General features: G+C 33.5%; 3 protein-coding genes across 3 annotated transcripts; all 3 read left to right on the top strand.

Moving 5' to 3' along the window:
• On the top strand, positions 2,217-12,709 carry LOC105178257 (ubiquitin carboxyl-terminal hydrolase 17). Its single transcript, XM_011101699.2, has 11 exons — positions 2,217-2,726; positions 6,344-7,340; positions 7,440-7,528; positions 8,688-8,773; positions 8,865-9,009; positions 9,087-9,201; positions 9,337-9,494; positions 10,082-10,166; positions 10,246-10,458; positions 11,685-11,746; positions 11,828-12,709. Exons 1-11 carry the CDS (start codon positions 2,464-2,466, stop codon positions 12,219-12,221), a joined length of 2,607 nt encoding a protein of 868 aa, XP_011100001.1. The 5' UTR covers positions 2,217-2,463; the 3' UTR covers positions 12,222-12,709.
• Positions 12,427-16,526, top strand: LOC110013170 (uncharacterized PE-PGRS family protein PE_PGRS46-like). The gene is made up of 2 exons (XM_020699152.1): positions 12,427-12,441; positions 16,184-16,526. Exons 1-2 carry the CDS (start codon positions 12,427-12,429, stop codon positions 16,487-16,489), a joined length of 321 nt encoding a protein of 106 aa, XP_020554811.1. The 3' UTR covers positions 16,490-16,526.
• On the top strand, positions 19,802-21,412 carry LOC105178256 (defensin Ec-AMP-D2-like). Its single transcript, XM_011101697.2, has 2 exons — positions 19,802-19,899; positions 21,052-21,412. Exons 1-2 carry the CDS (start codon positions 19,842-19,844, stop codon positions 21,240-21,242), a joined length of 249 nt encoding a protein of 82 aa, XP_011099999.1. The 5' UTR covers positions 19,802-19,841; the 3' UTR covers positions 21,243-21,412.

Here is a 22,000-nt window from a genome sequence, read left to right as displayed (position 1 = left end):
AAGGGAGTATTTGTAATTTTTCAAACCATGAGAAGATATTTGTAATTATGACAAACCTCAGGGGATCCTGCTGTAATTTACTTTATAAAAAAAGGGAGAGTTAAGTTTTCTAAGGAGTAATTTTTTCTTTTTTTCTTTTTTTTAATATTGAACATATTTTAAAAATAAAATTGAAATGCTGTTTGTTTTTTTTTTTTTAAAGAAAAACTCAAAGAATGAGGAAAAAGAAAAATATTTATGATAATTCTTACTTGTTGAATATAGAAAAATGTCCCCATAAATCAAAACTTAAACTTTTGAGAAAGTAATGATGATACACACAATTAAAATGTCTAAAAGTTTTATTTCAAGTTTGGATAACATAAATTAAATTTAATCACATATTGATAATTCATGATAAATAATATGTGGTGGAAAATTGCATTTTCTGTTCCTCAATTTAGTCCTAATTATTATTATTATTTTATCAATTTATGAAATACAATGTGAAAAAATTATAATAAATGGAACTAAATTAATAAAGATGAGTGGAATTATCAAATCATCCTTGAATTGAAAAATGAGTGCTTTCATACTTTCATAGTTTTGTGGTAGACCCAAAAAAAAAAAAAAAAAAATAGAAGAAGAAGAAAAAGTTATCTAGATTATTTGAAAATAACCTTTTAGCGACGACTCAAAAATATACTTATTTAGGGTAAATTACGAATGACTTTCTTAAAATATACTGTTTTGTTATTTGAAAATTACAAATATTTGTGAAATTAATGACGATCGATCCAACAAATACTGCCCCATAATGGATATTACGAGGGAATATTTGTGACGATCATTAATTTCAGGGGGTGTTTATAATTTTTAAAATATCAAAAAATATTTATAATTATGATAAATTTTAAAGGAACTCAGACTTAATTTACCCTTCATTTTAAGTAAAAACATACATCTAAAATTTAAATTCTTGATTAGTGAAGAAGAGATGATAATAGTAAAGTGGTTAAGACTTGGGACTTGTTTGAAAAAGATTGAATGAAAAGTAAGTATGAATTTTTCCCAAAAGCTATCATTCCCTTTAATAGACATTTTTGGCTGTATATGAGGTAGTTGTCTCACTTTTCCTAAAGCAATTTGAGATTCAAGCCATACCAATAAAGTTATTGGAATAAAAACACACAAGAATATTTCATATATATATATATATATATTTATATTTTCTAAAATAAAAATTGATAATTTTGACAATGACTTTATCATTAAAACAATATTCAAAAAATAAAAATTATTTCATAATGTAAGTATAATTAAATCCTCCATATATATATATAATATAACAGATAGGGTACATTCGATACATATGAAAAGTAGGGACGGAATTTATAAAATCAAGGATCGAAAATAATGTAATTATATAATAAAAAGTGAAATAATTTAGAAATTTCACATTTAGCGCACGGAATTGATATTAATAAATTATTAATTGTTAGAAATTTTAGATTTGGCACACAGAATTATTTACGCAGGAGGATTAGCTTGATATAATAGTATATATACATAAAAAACACATTTTTTTTGTAACAATAATGTAAAAAAAATAAAAATATTTCATAATGGTAAGTATATTAACTCCAAAATTCTAAAATTTGAAGCATGAAGTATTACACTAATATTTTTTATAATAAATTCTAAAAACCCTCTACGTTATAATTTATTATTGTGAAAAATAAATTTCAATTTATCTTTAAATAATAAGGTTTTATAATTTTGAATATTCGAGTTATCAGTACTTTTTTTATTAAAAGAGAACATTCTTTTGGTGTTTCATATTTTTTGATATGTCATTTTATTTTTTTAATATTTAATTTATTTATCTAACTTTCCACTCTCTCACTGTTTTTATCATTATTTTTTTTTAAATTTTTTTATGCATCTTTCTTTTTATCTCTATATTATATCATTTTTTTAAGTCCACTTTTTTATAAATTTAAGATTAATTTATTATTTTATACATTTAATCAAATAATAAATATTTTATTTTAAATAATATTAAAAAGTTGTGCGCGCACACACACATAGAATGTGCCACAAATTATTAGTATTAAATAAATAAAGAAACAAAAATTTACAAAAAGAGAGACTAAGAAAAGGAAAGGAAAAATCTAAAATTGGGGTGAAATTCCGACCCAACCAAACAGGTTCTAAGCTCTATCTGTACGTTACTTTCTTATATTCTCTCTTTTCATTTGAGTATATTTCACAATCCACTCGCCAAATTCCTCTGCTTCCCTTTCCAATTTTACCCTCCTCCTCCTCCACCACCGCCGTCTGCCGCGGTCGCCGCCGTCGCTAATCCTAACCGTGTACCACTAACCTCTATGTATTACAAGAAGTTCCGGTTCCTAGGGTTTCTGTTCAGCTCTGTGTTAATCATTGCCGCAGGTTAAATTTGATTGGAATAGACAAGAATCAATGCTAGTAATTGTATGTGCTCTACTGGTTCTCGGCCTCGTAGCCCGCTATAAGTGGAGGAATGGGGCTGCGAAGAAGGAGGAGATTTTGAGGTTGGTGGCTGTGGCATCGCGAGAAGAGGCGGAAACTGCTAAGCTTCAGGCCTTTGAAGAGTATAACTCGCCTATGCAGCCGCTGCCGCAGCTTGAAAAGCAGTATTACTGTGCTGTTTGTCGTTGCCCCACCACTACTAGGTGCTCTCGGTGTAAAGCTGTTAGATACTGGTAAGGGTTGTTGTGACTATGTGATTTTTGGATTTGATACCGTCTTAATTCGTGTTCTTGTTGAACTTTTGATGTGAACTTACCTTTTTATGATTTTGAACTTAGTTTAGGATTGAGTTGTTGTCTGATTCAAAATTTAGATAGGCCAATGGACAATCTCCATCATTTTGTGCGAAATTCTAATTTGTTCATTTGAGTGAAGGAAGGGGTTCAGAATATGCTCGAATTTAGGACGAATGATGTTGATATAGGGCCAGTGGGTGATTGAAGATTGGAAGACTTATTTCAATTGAAATAGGGCAAGCGGGGGAGAGAATGAGGGATTCTATAGTTGAATTGGCAATACGTTCTGTCAATTTTTTGTTAGATGTTATGGATAATAGTAGTGAAAGGATGAAGGAAAGAATTTTTGGTTGGCAGGTGGTTCCTTGCATTGATTTCAGGAAGTTCATGGGGATCAATTAGGGGGGTGGGGGACAAAATCTATTATGATTATGTTGATCTGTTTGAATACCAAACATCCTTGCTGGGAGATGAGTGACGATGATGAGATTCTTCGTGCAAGATGCGAGGCTTAGCTATAAGATTACAAGAAAGATAGAAATGTGAGAGCTATCTCCCTTGCCTGACAGGTAGATACATCCAAGTCCAACAATTTATTACTTTCATTTTGGCTTTGACAGGAAACAAATCCAAAAATCTAATAAAACGTTTTCAGTTAGACTCTGATGGGATTCACACTTCCATATAATCATGTTAAAAACAAGTGTAAAGAAATTTTCTAACCTTTAAACTGATTGATTTATAGCAATTGGAACCTAATACTTTTAAGTGGACCAATTTGACACGCCAACTTTTTAATGGATACCAAGGATGAGTTTACAACCAAGTTCCTTGATGCAAATAATGAATATTGCTATTCCCCATTATACAGATATATGCATAATAGATATAACAATCATTTAACCTTTTCTAAATATTCTTTTTCATAAGTGTAGGAATTGGATTATTTTGGTCCTTATAAATGAAAATAATTAGACTCTTTCATCAATATTCCTGTGAAAGTATGCATTTGAAAAATATGAACTATTTTTTATGAAATTATGAAGTTCAAAACCTACAAACAATTTGGTGCATACTTTTTTATGTATCATTGAAGATAAATTGAAGTATAATTTCATTTTACTCATTTCATTTTCTTTATAAGTTTACGGTTTATGAAAAATAACTATCAATTAGTTCAGAAACTTAAGTGTTGGAGTAGGGCTAGTCTTTCAACAAAATTTTATTAGAATCTTTAGCTAGGTAATTCTAGAGGAATGTGTATTTTCTGAAAATTACAATCTTAAGGAGGAGTATGCAAATGCTAGAACCTTATAGCCTATAGTAGGTGGTTGCAGATGTCCTTTCTTTGGTAGGTGAATTTTGCTAAAAAGGTTAGGTACACAGTGGGGTTGGTTAAGGTATCAGATTTCTGTACTTGAGAGTCTAAGGTCCTAATTGGAAAAAAAAACCCAATTACTACAGGGTTCCTCCTATAGAAATTTTGAGTAATATCTCATCCTTAAGCTAAGAGATAATAGTTGGAGAGAAAAAGAATTTTAATTTGGACATAAGTAATGAATTTCCTATGTACCCACTTTGTACTTAATGTATGTAAAAGGGTTTGAGGCCAGGTGCTCCGGCTCCAATCCGTATGACGTGCAAAATGCTGGGTTTGTATAGTTTGTTTTAATGACAATGCACTTTCTACTGATTTATAAGTTAGTTGCGTTATTCAAAGTAAGATAAGCATTTAATAGGACTCAAATGGGTCTGGGTTAGAAAGGACCAAGGCCCGCCCCATTTGGGGCAGGTTTTGAAGCTATAACTGGGTCCGCTACCTGGGGGGTCTCATGTCTCTGTGTTTTGGACATGAACCTGGTTTTTTGACATTTTTTTGTATATTTTATACATACTTATACAAATATATTTATACATATACGAAAATATGTGTACATTTAGTCGTACTTACATATAATACATACAATTAATATTTTTATAAATTAAAATAATATAGTTTTTCGATGTTTTAATGTATATATAAGTAATACATAACCTTTCAATAATATTATTGCCTCATGCTTATGAAGTTATGGTAGTCTTCTTATTTAAGAATATACTTTTTAATATTTTAAAATTTTAAATTGGGTCTACTGGGCCCAGCCCGTCGGGTCCCGGGTTCAAGAATTTCTTGATGGGTTGGGCCTCGGGTTTTGGTGAACTCGCCCCAAACCTAACCCGTTGCCATCTCTAAGAGGCACTGCAGCACGGTCTGGAGAGGGGGGGCTGGGGTGATTAGTAATCAAGTGAATTAACTTGTTTGAAATGCTCGAGCAATAGACAAGATTCAAAATCCCTTTGAAAACTTAAAGCAGAACATGTTGAACTGCATATTCAAGAAATTTACCTTCAATTTTCACCAAGTGAACAGATCCTTAAAAATGAAACAACATACCAGTAACATGATAGCTACTGCATTGCATCCATTCCAATGCTCTTAGCACATGCTAAGCTACAATGGACTCATTCTTTAGACCAAAAAGCTTCAGGGTTGATTCAGCTTCTCAATGTAGCGTTTTATGTGACCATGTAATTGCTTGTGCATCTGAGTGCTTCCATGTAGAGATAATCAGACTAGCAGCTCAAGTTTACATTGTGATGATATTTATAAAATTTTGCATTATGTTGGTGAAGACCCAAGTCCATTCAGAATTATGATTTACCAGTGAAAGTAAATGCTCTTGGAAAATTTTGCTAGGCTTTTGCTCCAATTTGGGCTATTATTTCTGGTGTGATATTCTCACTAGTTTGAAAATACGTTCTCATAGAATAATGTGTTTCAGCATGAGAAATGTAATGGTGGTCCAAGAGTGGTCTTTGATTGAGGTGTGGGCCATGTGCATTTTCTATATGTCTTCCCTTTCTTTATGAAATATGCTTGTAGTTAAAGGGTAACTGGATGCTCTGAAGCAAAGACCATCGAAGGGATAGTATCAAATGATAGAAATGGTTGTAGATGGTGGATCATGCTTAGAAGAACTCATGAGCAAAAAATGCCCTATCAGTAGTTTTGCTTGGTTATGCTAAATAAGTGAAAAGGATCTACTCTAAGTCTATAATGTCTTTATTTATTCATTCTAGGATGTTAAGCTTCAACAACAGTGTCATAATTGAAAATGTATTTTCTAAGAGATGCTTTGAGTATAACCTGTGAGATAGATGCTAGAGTTGTGATACCAAATCCTGTGTTGTTCTTGATGGGAGCTTATAACTCTTGTTCTCTATGAACTTTGTGTCAATTGAATAGCAGTTATGAAGGCTATTGTTGACTGGAACTTCATTTCCTGTTATATTGTTCACATGCAATCTGCCATTTTTGAGTACATAATTCATGTAGGGATGAGGGGCTGTTTCTATGTCCAATAAGAGTTTTGTCAATGAGATATGAAAGTTAAAATGGTTTTGTTGGTTAATCTAAGTAATAATTGTTTTTTTGGTTAAGAAAATAATTCTTGTTTCTATTTTAATTTCTCCCTTTTTTTCTCCATATTTATTTTTATTTCTTTGTTTTCTAGTTCTGGTAAGTGCCAAATAATTCATTGGAGACAAGGTCATAAGGATGACTGTCGGCCATCAATTGCATTGGATGCTAGCAAGAAAAGTCAGAGTGTGGTGGAAACATCTTCAGAAAATCATGCTGAGATGCATTTGAATGATGAAGGTAAAATTCATTCTGATCCCAGTCAAGAACTTGATGATTTGGGATCTTCAAGTAGCGCAACCTCTTGCTTCTTTTCTTCCACTGAACAAAGTGAAACATCCTCTGATGCTTCTATCAGTGAGGTGGTTGAGTCAGGAACTTCTATCAGCCCAGATAAAGCACCCTCTGTTGGTATTGATTCTGGTATAGCACAAATGATCTCTGATTCTGACGATGCCGATGTACCAAGACCATTCCCCCCTGTTTATTCTGTAAATAACCCACCCTGCAGTAACAAGATTCAAAAGATGCTAGCTCCTAAACCTGATGAAAGCGTCACGTCAACCAGCTCTAAAGATAAACAGGATGGAGAAGCTGCTGTAGTGAAAGAGTTTGTACTCCATGCAATTGAGTTGAGGAATTCACAATCTCCTACTTCTGTAAGAACATCTTCAGATGAAGATTGGAAAAATCAACCACAGCCGTCTACTAGTAAAGTAGAAACATCAGTGTCTCGTAGGGCTTCAGGCAATCATCGACTGTCGAATGTAGAACTGAGCTCAGAATGCTCAAAATCTTTGACGATGCTGTCTATGAATGAATGTTGGAAAAATAAATCTCAAACATGCAATGGTAAAGGAACAAGATCAACAACATCTAGGAGTTCTGGAAATTGTCAGGAGCTTCCAACAAAAGTTGATAGTACTCATGCTATTTCTTCAGATGGAGGTGTTCGAATTCTATCAGAATCTACTGGCAAAAGTCTGAAAACATCAGTACGGAAATTTGTACAACATTTTAGAGCACCAAAGCAGCCTAACTCATTCACATTTGATATGGTGGACAATTATGACGGAAATTATAATCATAAGGTCGTTTCCCATTTTAAGCTTGAATGTCAAATCTTTCGGTTTTAGCATTCGGTATAGTTATTCGTCATGTTATTCACAGGTCCTGTTTTCTCTTGACAGGTTATATTTCCGTTTAAGCTTTTCATCCAATTGTATGCTTGTGATGATGTGGAACTTCATCCATTTGGCCTTCTCAACTGTGGAAATAGGTGGGTTTAAATGTTGGTTAAATTGAATCTCATCTTTGTTTCATCACTTTGCTTTTTGATGCTGCTCTTCTTGGGCTATAAGTACTCAAGTATGTGAATATGTCATATCACATATTGTATGTGTATGTCTGAGTGGGCACATGAATCTGTGATCAACAGAAACTGTTTGTTTATAGAGGTATTCCTACTTTTCCTACATCAATAAATTAGTTAATTGGAGAAAATTTTCCAAACAGGTTTATATATGACAATTTTATACACTATGGACTTCGATATGCCCACCAATATGGCTAATATATTTACCAACTTTCAAACGTAATTTTGATATTCTCCTCTATGCATGCGTGCACGTGCACTGTGAATTAAGGCAACAGATTAAATCTTTAATTGTCTTAATGATTTTGTGTTGATTTTTCAATTGTTTTTGTGATAATTTGAACTTTTCTTGATCTCTTGAAGTCTGCGGGAGACAATGATTTGATTTTGTTTTTCCTACTTTTAAACCTTCGACGGGTAGAACATTTGAGCACACAATTTGTGCCATATTGTTGGTTCGTCTTCATGATTCATTTCAAGTTACCATATGCAGGCGTGTAGCTTTTCAGCATCCTAATATCTTAGTTCCAAGTGTTTCTCCACCAGGCAATTCACCATAGTCCTGTTCTTGTTCTCAGTAGTTGTGAGGTTTCAAAACATCAAACTCGTTTAAAATACCATCTCAAGAAACGAAGCTTTTCTATTTTTGTTGTTGGAGTGTGTCAGAACATTGTATTTCCTGTAAAAGTTGGCTTGTATTGAAGGGTTCTTTATATAGACAATATGGTGCTTTCACATGTATTGTAAAGGCTATGCTAGAATTCAGACAACCATATGATGTTATTCTTTGTGATATTTGATGAAGAGCTTGCTAGAATACATACTCTTGAGAAAATGCATTGAGCTGCAGAAAGATTAGGGCAAGAACAGTTGGATAGAAATGGTTGAAAATGGCCATATTTTGTGCACTGTGTACACTGGGATTTATTATGCGGCAAAAAATGTTCTACTTTTATTTAAGTTATTAGTTTCTAAATACAGATTCTCTTTCTTTTGATCTCTGCCAGTGCGCGGCAATACTTCTTGTTACTCATAGCGTGACTTATGTTTAATCTTCTTGCAGCTGTTATGCCAATGCTGTGCTGCAGTGTCTGACTTTTACCCGGCCAATTTCTTCTTATCTTCTCCAAGGGTTGCACTCAAAAACATGCAAGTACCACTTTATGATTCCTTGCTGGATGTTAAATTGTGTAGATTTTATAGTCTTGTTTCTTACACCTGCTTTTGTTAAATGGTTCAGGTCGGAAAAGGGATTGGTGCTTTATCTGCAAGTTTGAACATCTGATTCAGAAGGGACAAGAAATGAATTCTCCTTTATCTCCAGTTGGACTACTTTCTCAAATACAGCCGATTGGAAGAGAAGAAGATGCGCATGAGTTTTTGAGGCTAGTAAATGTTGGAAGTTTGGTTTTGGTTTGAATTGTAATAAACAAGCTGAGTGGTCATGTTTATCTTCTAACAGAAACGTTGTAGACAAGATGCAATCTGTATGTCTTGAGGAAGCTGGTGTTTCAGGTTCATTGGCTGAGGATTCAACCCTTATCGGCCTGACTTTTGGTGGTTTTCTTCGATCCAAGGTCTGTCTTCATGTTGAAGCATCTGGAATCTTGTCCTATTGGTGTTTAATCTTTTGATTTTATTAGTTGATCTGGTTTATAATAGTAGTATATGTTGTCATGGTTTTTGCTAACTACTGTTTTATGAGTTACCAGATTCAGTGCATGAAGTGTTTAGGAAGATCTGAACGATGTGACCGAATGATGGATCTTACTGTTGAAATTGACGGGAATATATATACACTTGAAGAGGCTCTTAAACAGTTCACAACCTCTGAAACACTTGGTGGAGATGATAAGTATAAGTGCAGCAGGTCTGTTCATTTTTCTACCTAGGAGTTAGTTTCTTGAGGGTTCTTGCAACTTCATCATACTTTTGTTTGAAACTGTGTTTTCTAATGTATCTGGTGGCATCGAAAATCAACATGATTCTGACCATTCTCTCTTTTCTTAAGATTTTTCATCATGTAGATGTTATTTTCATGCAATTTGAGTTTGTAAATTGTATAGTAAAACCCACAGGCTGATGATGTGTTCTCCATATTTATATAGAATTGTTTTTTGGAGAATTATTATAGAAGTATGCCCATTTATCCTTTTATTGCGGTAATTTCACATTTTCTGACACCCCCAAAAAGTGACCACAGAAACTTATCTGTCTCACCTTTCTGGTTGACCATGCAGAAGCAGAGTAAGATTGAAGACAACAACATTTTGTCTCTTTCGTGTTTCTCTTTCTTGAGATTTTGTAATGAATGGAAATTAGGGGAAGTAAAACTGGAATGTTGCCTGATGATGCAAAACTTTAGCAATCAATGAGTCAAATTGCATAAAGTCTGATTAACCTATTCATTTGCTGGTGATCTTTAATTTAGTTCTATGCTACTGGTATGTTTTGCAGATGCAAATCTTATGAGAAAGCTAAGAAGAAATTGACTGTACTTGAAGCTCCTAATATTCTTACAATTGTTCTGAAGCGATTTCGGGTAATTCATCTTTATTTTGCAGCATATTCATCAGCATATTCATGATTTCTAAATCTTACACTGCAATTTGTGTTTGCAGTCAGGCAACTTAGAAAAGCTGAATAAGATAGTTCAGTTTCCTGAGGTTCTGAACCTTGCTCCTTATATGAGTGGGATGAACGACAAATACCCTGTATATGATCTCTATGCCGTGGTGGTTCACTTGGGTGCAATGAATGCTGCTTACAGTGGTCACTATGTTAGTTATGTCAAAGATTTCCAAGGAGATTGGTTTCGAATTGATGACAGCAGGGTATGCATAATGTTAAGCACATATTGTAACTGCTTTTCTTGCTCCAGGTTATTCCATGATGAGTATTGTTTTTGTAATATTCTGACGTGAACTTAGAGTTTTGAGTTCTGTTCTCAAGTACACATTCGTGGCAGAAGCAGGGTGAGTGGCTAAGACATAAGTCGATGATGTAAAGATCAGCAGGCAATAGGCCTTTAAAAAATTAGATTTATGCCTTTTTCTGATGTGATAACAACAAACTTGACTATAACTGGTTCTTGATTAGCACAGTCCAAACTATTAGTGAATGAGATTGGTAACAGAAGAGAACGAGTCCCTACCTTGCACTTCATAGATTGTTATAGAGGCATATTCTTTACCTCAGCTGCTCCTCTCTGTCATCTTCTTCCTCTCTCCACCTCCTTAATTTACCACCTCCATGCTATATTAATCTCTCATTCACCTTCCCCTTTGGAATTCAGAATGAGCATTTTCAGTTTTCCACTTATTATAGTTCTTATCTTCTGCACTGTTCAGAATGATCCTTTCTCATTAAGAGCCATGTTCTAATCTTGCTGATTCCAAAGTCTGCTGATTGGTTTGTCTTACCTGTAGTATCGATAGTGGAATAGTGCTTTTCACTGGCTGAATGATTCCTCTTTAGAGGTGAACTTGAAGAGTGTAGTAAATGTGGGAAGCATGCAGTTGGATAAATACATTTCTTTTGCATAGATTAAGTGTATGCATATTGTAGGGCGTTTGATGACATGATGAGCTGCCATACTAATACAACAAATTAGGTGAACATATAATGGTAATAGTGCTGCTGCTGTGCCACCATTGATAAGATCATAAGTAGCTGTGAAACTAAGCTGTAGGGAATGGAGAGTGAATGAGGATGGTGGAGATAAGTCATAAATGTTCTGATTGGTTAGCACCTTCCCCTTCTCTTTTCCCTCTTTGTATTTTATTGTCTTTGTGTATTATGCCCTACTTCCCTCTGGTGTCAAGAATATGGAACTATGGGGATCCTGTTGTAATTGGTTCCACGCACAACCTGTGATCGGGGAGGAGGCTTATTTGGCTGAACTGGCTTAAAGTATATTCTGGTCTACTGCAATTTGCAACTGATTGTATTGTAACAAAGAAATGTTTTCTCCACTTGTCCTGCCACTTTGATTATTATGGAAACCGACTGATTCTTTATTCGCATGATAAGATAACTGAGCATGTCTTCATTCATGTAGGTAAGCCGTGTGGACCTGGAGACTGTCTTATCTGTAGAAGCATACATTCTCTTCTATGCAAGGTAATTTTACTTGGGAATATCATCTGAAGGACCTTCTGGTTTCTTTAGAAATCTTTTGAATTAAAGTGCCTATCCTTCTAGGCAAACTCCGCGAGGAGCATTTTTTGTTAGGAACAGCAGTGTGTATTTCGATGGGAAAATTACGAGAAACATGGAAGCCATTTCTTCGAGTAATGGGGCCAAGAAGAAAAATTCAAAGACAAAACCAACCTCCTCTCCTCGGAATACCGGGAGCACCATTACGCGTCAAGGATCTGATAAGCACTATGATTGGACGTCTCGCAACCATGTGGTGGATGCTGAGAGTTTGGAATTTCACTCAAAGCATAGAAATCCTATAGTGGATTCATCAAGCGACAGTTCTTCCATTTTCAGTGCATCAGATGCTGGCTCATACAGCACAGATAGCACCAAGGACTCTAGTGCAGAGGACATATCTGGCTATTTATTCGGGTCTAGTTGGCACCACCCATGACATCTGTTCTTGACCTCAGACATCTCTTTGATGTTGTCATATTCAAGTACCTTGCAAATAGAGAAGAAAACTGCTACTGATGACCATCATGGTGTATAAATCCCAGCTTTTGGTTTGAGGCCATCAGAAATTAAATCGGGGTTCACGGAGGAGGATTGGTAACAGTTGAACCTCATGGATCTTTTTTGAATCTTCAGGGGAACGTATGGAACAGGATAAGGTACTTCCCATGTATACTAAGACTGCTTAAAAGTAGTTAACTTTAGCCACTTTAGAGGTAGATAAGAGCACAGCACATTCTACTAACTTTGGATATCATTATGTTCGCCGTAAAGGGGAACAGCCAGCGAGAGCAACTCAAACAATTTTTTTGGCGTTTGAGTTGTGGGTAAGTTGCAGATTGTACATCATTCGAAGCAATTTGTATTTCAGCAACTGGTCATAATTGCCTAATATCTATAAAAGCCCTCGGGCCCCTTTTTCCGATCTTCGCTTGGGACTATCTGAATCTGTTGAAATGTTTATGATTACCGATTCATGTATGCAGGCGACTGCCTCTACTACTGTGGCATTAGACTTGTTACAGTATCTGCTAGATTCATCAAGAGCTTTTTCTCTTCTAAAATAGTATTTCTGAAATAAGTAATCACTCAATCTCTCCTGTGATCAGCAGAGCTCCATTGCTTTAACACCATTATCATATGACTGCATTATCACAGGACTGCACAAGAAAGTGATGTGTTTACAGTGAACGGCACTTTATTAGCTCACTCCAGATATGACATCAATTAAGTTTAAGTTTATCTATGTTTATATATTATATATATGATCTATCTATAGTTATTTAGACTTGACATCTATCTGTATTTGTCTATGCTATTTGCTATGAAGTCATCAACGTGTTTTAGACAGAGTTGTTCTTGTGATATTATTACTTTTAAGTCTTCTTTACTATTTTGGATGGGATTAAAAGGGGGTTAGATAATTTCATGATTAGTATTGGGTGATAAGATGATACTTTTAATAATTTATTTATTTTGTGTGAATTATAGAGTGATTATATGTGAAAATTTAATGATGTGTTTATTTTTGTAGTTGTTATAAAGGATAAAATGTGTAATTGACAAAATTACTTATAGTAAGACAAACATATTTATGTCACAGTGGTCAGATCATAAAATATAAAAATGTTTGAAATTTTTATATATATATATATTATATCTATATCATTTTTCCCCCACCACTATATTCATCTTCATAAAAAATATTTACAAATATATAATAATATAAAATGTATATCTAATAATAGTATTATTTAATATATATTTAAATTTATTATAAATCCTTAGTATAATTAGTAAAATAAAATTTAAAATAAGTTTATGGATATTTAGAAATTTTAGTTAATTACTTAATCATAATTGATTACTTATATTATATTAAATTATTATATGTACTTAAAAACAAAATAAGTTGCTGCCAAACATCATCTTGTTCAAGGGTGTAAATGGTTCGAATCGGACCGAACACATTATTGCTCAAACTTGTTTAAATTATTATCAAGCTTAAAAATTATGTTCGAGTTTGATTTGATTATTATTCTAGTCGAGCTCAAACGAGCTTTAATTGGATCAAACTCGGGTCGAGCTCGAGTAATTTGATATTTTTAAGTATATTTTACTATTTTTGCACTAATCGAATCGAGCTTGAACCGAGCTCAAAAGTTTACTGAACAAAACTTTTTGTTCAAGTTTGGTTTGTTGAATTTAATAAATCGAGTTCAAACGAATTTTTATCGATTAATTTCAATCAAATATCAAATAATTTGATTATTTTTCCGCCTTATCTTCTTCCCTCCTTGTAAAAGATTGCACCCACTACTAACTTCCCTGCCCTCACCTCCCTTGCCCTTTCTCTACTTATCGGTGACGCCGCGCTAGCTCGCGCTCATCTTTCTCGTTTCCCCCCCCTCCGTTGCGCTAGCTTGTACTCCCCGTTCTTGTCTGCCAACGACGAGACGCCAACCCCTTCCCCATTGGCCTAACACCGCCCTCTTTCCCACTAGTCCTCCTCATCCCCCGCCCAACACAGCCGCCTCAAGCCCCTCCACCTCCCTTGCCGATTTTTTTAATATATAAACAGACCAATAGAACAAAAAAAAAAAAGAAATAGAAAACTATGGGGAAACATTTTTTTCAAAAGTAAAATGGATTTTAAATAAAGAGTTTGTGCATTTCTTCAAAATAGCCGCATTCGACAAGGCTTGAACTAGGGCGCTATTTCTCTTTTATAAAGATGGAGACTTTTAGATTTGGATGTTTCTTTTGTCAAAAACTCTATCTTGGAATAATTTACGTGACAAGAATGTTGGGTAAATATGTTGAAATATGAGGGTATTTTCAGGACAATAAATAAGTTGACGAGGACAATTTGGACCTTCAAAATTTTATATCACCATCTGTGGATCCATGCTAAATTTAGCACCAGCTAAATGGTAAAGAGTAATATCACAACCCAACCCTATGCTCTTGTAATGGGCAAAACTATTTTTAAATTAAACAAGAAATTGGGCCTGATAACTTGTGATATCATGTCTAACATCCATATGTAAATGAGGCCTTCAGGATAAAAATTAAATTAATATTATCGTAAATTATCTTGAATATTGATTTTAGTAATATTTTTTTCTATAAAATATATTAATTTCATATATTTAACTTAAACTTTGTTTTTTGGTAAAAGATTATATTCATTCAGCTATATAAATTCATCTTTAAAATTATACGCACGAGTCTTAGCATGCGACCGATTTTGCACTGCAAGCACCTTTTTGTGTATCCATTGCCAATTTGTCCCAAGGTCTCAATAATACCGTCACAAATTTGCAACATATGCTATTTGTCACAACTTTTGTTGCAAAAATTTGGCAAAGCGCCATTCGTGACATATTTTGCCAGAGATTACGACAGCAATTTCTCCCATCAAGTTCTTTCCACCATTTGCGACAGATTTTACGACAATCAATGTCGGAAAGTTTTGTCACTCTGTTGTGATGGATTTTGCAACAATATTCTGCATATACTGCCATAGTAAGTCCATTGAACATCCAACAACGTGTAACCATCGGAACATCCACCAATTGAAAATTTTTAAATAAGACTTATTATAAGAATAAAATGCTATTTTGTTTCAAACTAGATAAACTTGACAAAGAGAGATTTTTGAACCATTCGAAAATAATTTAGAGGGTGTTTGGCTAGACCGTTTTAAGACATTTTATAAGTTTCTACATCTTATAAGATGTTTTAGGAGCTTACAAAATGTTGGATTTTATTTTAAAAATAAGTTTTTAAAATGTTTGGATAAAATAACTTTATAAAATATTGTATTATTATATCATAATACAACATATAATAGCTGTTAATTTATTTCTGATGCCATGAACAGCTTGAATATATATCAAGAAAATATACTTTCCCTTATATGCACAGATAATATATATGAGAATATTAAATGAAGAACAAAAATAAAAATTTATGTAATTTCTTTTTGCTGACAACAGTATTTAGAATTAATTATAATCGTGATCATGAACATCAAATTGTGATAAATGAATAACCTTAGTCACTATAAGTTTCTTTAGAAACACAATCTTCCAAGGAAAGTGTTATAGTTGTTTGATCACCGATTCTACTAGAAAAAACAATCGAAAAAGTAATCATGAATTTCGTAAATAGATCTAATTGCACCAGTAGAGACGACATATAAAACAATAAAGATTACAACACAAATACGTCGAGGCATTACAATAGATATGATTCAATGCAAAGTAATAAAACTATTACCAACACAATTCTGGATAGAAATATAGTAGAAAACACGAAGAAAATATAAATGCGAAATCATTAATGAATGAAAATGGAGAATGGAATAGTATCCTGGCATCTCATGTGAAGAACTAGTTTGAGGGAGGTGGGGAGAGGAATGGGAAAGAAGGCATTGTGGTTGGGATAGTTGGAATAGAAGGCATTTTGGGCAATGAAGAGGCCGGCAATGGAGGCAACGTAAAGTTTGGGATGGCGGGCATGGAGGTAGGCAATGGTGGCAATGTGGGCTTTGGTAGAGATGGATTAGTCGGCAGAGTTGGGAGAGGCGTGCTTGGTAGTGGTGGAAGTGTGGCGGTGGGCAAGTTTGGCATTGCAGGCAGAGGCGGCAGTGTCGCCTTAGGTAGTGGTGGAATTGTTGGCAAGGTTGGCTGCGCTGGTTGAGAAGATTGTAATAGATGGCGGGCCGCCCAAGTTGAATGGATGCTGCTTGAAAGTGAGACGGCCAAAATTAAACATACAACAAAGTGAAAGTTGAAGGCTGCCATTGCTTGATTTCTTGATGATTGGTTGGTTTGATTATTGAGTTGAAAGAGGCGATTTCCGTTGTGTGTTGTTTCAAAATCGAAGTTTTAGGCACATATTTATAGATGGGAATGTGATGAAGAGTCTTTGATTTTGATAGGATGTAGTTAGGGTAGGTATGAGGAGGACCTATTAGGTTAACTTCATATGACTCTAGTTATACTTGAAGCTTTGTTGTATGAAGGCCAATTATTGTCTGAGAAATTTTGATCTTATTCAGCGTTTTGGTGCAACAACAAATTCCAGGTGGAGAGGTTTGTAAGAAATGCATGGATTAGCATTGGCCCCAAGAACTTACTGCAATTTACTTTAGGTTTTGGCCAAAATATGTGATGAATTTGAATGAGATAATTAAGTTTCTTGCATAATAACTATTACGTTGCAGGATTTTATAACCAATTAGTCTATTTATTTGCAGATTTAGGTGTAAATAATGGAGTATTTCCTATATTATAAAATACCACGGCTTGAAAATTATGGTAAATTAATATAAACTATAATGATCGAATGCAAAAATTTAAATTTTAAGCATGGTTTCATTAATATTTATCAAAATTTTATCTCTAGTTAAAACAATTATCATGACTTTTAATTATAGCTAAAATTTTAGTCTCGTCTATAAAAACAATGGCTTTTTCTTAAAGTTATATTCTAAATTATGAGACATATTTACATCGTATAAAAATATTAGAAGATGTAATTACCTAAATATTCTTTAATGTTTGCATATATATTTTAGTTTAATTATATTTTACACCTATGTGCCACCCCTCATCAATTATTCCTAAAAATAAAAAGAATTTTCAATTACCCCCCCCCCCCAAAGAATCCATTAACTAACACAAATTCCCTTTACCAATAATAATAGGATTTACTTACTCAATTTTATCTCTATCGCTTATTTGATCTCCCAGGTCCAAAAGTAGGCTGGTATTCACTATTTTCTGGACCTCTAAAAATTCCTCGGCACATGTTCATTCTCTGGCTCGCTATTCAGGAAAAGCTTGCTACGACGGACAAGCAATGGTTATCATATTTAGGAGGATGCGTCCTATGTACTGAGGACAACTTGAAGACACACACGCATTTGTTCTTTCATTATCAGTATAGTATACGTTGTTTGACTATTATCAGATAAACTATTCGATTTCTTTGGCCTAACGGACAATGGCAGATGGATATTGAATGGGCTTCTAAGAAGTGGAGGGGCAAACACATTATTAACATGGCATACCATGCGCTACTTGGGGTATCCATTTACCACATTTGGAGGGAACGCAACATGAGACGGTTCGAGCACACTTCGAGGCCGCCGACTACGTTAGCTAGCTTAATCATAGAGGATGTCAAATTACGAATTCTTAGCAAAAATCTTCCTAGCTCTGTTAGCTCTAGTGCACTTTATAGATTATGACGTATCCCTTGACATGTCGGGGGATAATATATCATACGAGCACTGTTGCATTATACCTTTTTTTTCCATTTATGAAATTTACCTTTCCCAAAAAAATAATAATAGGATATAATAACCTCCTCAATAATCAACGAAATAATAATCTTTCAAACTTAATGTACAAACATCCATATTGAAGTTTAGGAAATCTATTCGATATAAATGAATTGGGGGCGTTAATTTAATATTTTTGGATTAAAATAAATTCATAAATTTCTAGGCTTTTCCTGTGCGTTAAATCTAACACTAGAGGCAGTTTTAATTATGATGGAGAATAAGATAAAGATGATATTCTTGAAAAGGAAGGTTCAAGTCAAATTTATCAAATTGATGTGGTACAACAAATTATTAGAATAATCTCGATCAATGATCATAGCAATATAATAAGGGGTAGGTGAGGGTTAAAGTAGCACTTTACCGATACATACCTTAAATAACATACATTGGTATTAGTATAAATACCCCCTCATTTTCTCATTAGAAGGGGAAGTGAATAACTTATATCAAACTTTAGTGTAAATCATGTTGAATTGTGCCCCTACAATACAAATTCAGGGGATCTCGCTTTTTGACGACATCAACTTGGTGCCATCTATGGGAACATTGTGATTCGACATTCGAAGATGAACACTAGGTTAAGAGCACGGAACGGGGGCCAAGGAGAGCTTGAAGGGATCTCCGAGCATGCACTCAAGAAGAAGTCCAACAACCATTTAGCCCTAGAAGGGGTGAGGACAACCAAAGACCTGAGGAGCAGGAGGAGCTCCTCCTCCCCCTATGCTTTAGCTTACGCATGAAGCCTTCGGCAGATGATCGAAGATGCCTTAGCACAAGCTGCATCAAGAGCGGTGGTCCAATATATAATGGAGCATGCAGGCCCTCCACGACCTCCTTGCTATCCTCTTAGAGGCCCTGGGGCAAATTTAGGCCCAGAAAATAGAGAGTAAAGGTAGCTGGACTGGCAAGATGACGACTATCTTGAGGAAGTGGAAAAGTAGGCTTTCCTTATCAGAAGACGAACTACCCACACTACCCCCTAACGAGGCACCATCGAGAGAGCTCGAACCTCAAAAGAGGGACCAAGCAACTGCTAGACAAACTAGCCTCGAGAGGACGAAAAACTACCAGGCTCTTCTCTTGGCTGTGGACCCTCCAAGGCATAGTCCCTCAGCTCCTCATATTTTAACTGAAGCTATCCAACTTGGAATCAAGATTCCAAGTATTAGCGAGTCTGATGAGACCGAAGACCCGTAGGGCCATTTAGATCGATTCTTAGCAAAAGTTGCTTCTTATGTTATATATAATTATATATATTTGGAAAAAGCATAAATTTTTTTATTTCTCTTTGAGAGCCATGTAAAGTAACTTCTTAATTAATTCATAATAAAATAAAATAACAAATTCTTACAAAACCAAAACATCTATTTTATTTATTTTTTTGTTTTATTTTACTTCATTAAATAAACTATATATATCTATATATTATATTTTCTTTATGTCTCTTTAGTTCAGTTCAATGATCCCAACAATCGTGGTCTTCTATTAAGTCTCGGTTTCTGAGCATAACAAATAACTGAGATTCTGGTGAAGATGTCTGGCGTGGAGTAAAGTTCGACAATTTTTAGAAAAGAAATAGGTGAAAAAGCGTTATTTACTCATTTCATTTTCTCACCTATTTATACTTTATGTGAAGTACAACTTTTCATAGAATAAGAAAGCATTTTCATAATAAAATCTTGGCTCATTGCATTCACTATTATGGAGAATAAGAAGGCATTTGGCGTTTTTTTCATGTTATTGATTATCATGATTGCTCGTAAGTACCCTTTCTATTGAATAGCAAAAATGTTGTAATTTTATTATATTTTTATACGAGTATATTTATTTAGGGGAATAGCAATTTACCTCCTATGATATTGAAAATGAGCACATTACTCTTTTATAAAAAAAAAGTAATAGCAATTTACCCTTTTGTACTTTTTAAAATGAAGCAATTTACCTCCTTATATAGGGAGGAAAAATTGCTTCATTTTTAAAAATCATAGGGGAGGTAAATTGTTATATTTTAGAAAATATAAGGAGGTAAATCGCTATTTATTTTTTTATAAAGTGGTAATTTGCTCATTTGCAATATTACAAGGGGGTTGCTTGCATTTTTCACTATTTATTTGTATTTGCATAAACATGCTTTGAGGAATGAGATCTATATAATGTTCATTGTTTGTTCCTAAATTTCGTATTTAGACAATGACACTAAAAATTTTCCACAAATGAAACTAATAGATCTTTTAACTACAAAACAAGTATTTGGAATGAATTTGAATGGACAATATTGAATTATTTTTGAAGCAATATGTTATAATTATTAGGGTATTACATTGACACCTTCTGAGGTTAATCAATATTACATAAACACTCCTATATTTTATAAAATTACAGCTACAACCACAGAGGATGTAAGTGTAACCTTTTCAGAGAGTATTGATGTAAGTTTAGTATTTAAATAAATGGTGTAGTTGTAATTACAATTATAATCTCAGGGGGTGTAGCTATAATTTATAAAAAAGTATTGGATGTTTGTATATTTTGACCTAACCTTCGGGGGTGTCAATGTAATTTACCCTAATTATTTATGTTGTTACTTTTTGATACGAAAATCTATACTATATAGTAAGGAAGATCACCTCTTTGGTGTTTCTTCATTTTTTGATCTGTTTTTCTTTTTACATTTTATTTTATTTTTCTAACTTCCCATTCTCCCATTATTTTTTGATAAAAAAAACAAATTCATTCATCGTTCTTTTATCACTCTCTTTTATAAATTAACTTATTATTTTATATACAAATTTATTAAACAATAAAATTTTATACATATTTTATTTTTAATATTATTTATAAAAATTGCACACACACAGTGCGCCGCAAATTACTAGTTCTATCTAACAGCATTTTGTCTTGTTGAATACAGATGTCACAATTCCACATGTGGAAGCTAAGGCAGAACCAAAACTTTGCATAGCAAAGAGCAACAAATTCAAAGGCTTCTGCTTAAAGGACCCCAAGTGTGTTTCAGTGTGCAAAACAGAGGGATTCACCGGTGGTAGATGCCGAGGGTTCCGTCTTCGCTGTTACTGCACTAAAACCGCTAAACACTGTTAGTTCAGGAGTTCATTAGTCTATTGTTATTACAAGAAAGTCAGATGATTTCCTATGTTTTATGTTTTTTTCTTTTTTTTTAGTGGCGCCAGATATGCCTTTCTGACGTAATAGTAGATTATAAATTGATGTATACGTACGAATAAATAGTTTTGTAATTAATTTTTAAATAATAGTTATTGTTTACTTACATATATAGTTGAATTGAGAAAGAATTGTAATAAAAATAAGTTCGAATAAAGAGTTCTATCGTAATAACATGTTTTATTTATAAATAATTAAATAAAATTAGTGAAAATCTTAATATGGAATAGGAAGAATATATATATAAGGCCATATAATTAGGAGAAGCAATCCGTGGGAGGATTTCCTATTAATTCAATATAATTTAAATTTTAGAATAAGATATTATAAAAGTATGAGTAACTTGAGATGTTTTATTTTATTTTTTCTAAATTTTCTGTTATGATTAGAAATATTAAATTGAATAGACAATATAATTTTATATGTCAATACCACGCTCAAGTTCAATGAAAATAAAGTTCAATTAGAAACAAGAAATTTAAATAAGTTTATGTTAGAATCAATTATTTATGAAAAATAAACTTAGAATAAGACCATTTATTTCATAAGTGGATTCATAATGAATTGATTTTATAATTCTAAAATCATAATGATTATTCACAAATTATTTTTTGAATTAAATAAGTCTTTAATTTTTGGATTTTTAATCGACAAATTACTTGGTCTATAATAAGTTA

Source organism: Sesamum indicum, linkage group LG15, assembly GCF_000512975.1.
Source record: "Sesamum indicum cultivar Zhongzhi No. 13 linkage group LG15, S_indicum_v1.0, whole genome shotgun sequence".
Taxonomy (NCBI): Eukaryota; Viridiplantae; Streptophyta; class Magnoliopsida; order Lamiales; family Pedaliaceae; genus Sesamum; species Sesamum indicum.
Note: the sequence above shows the minus strand (reverse complement) of the source record. Positions and strands in the feature narration are given on the sequence as shown.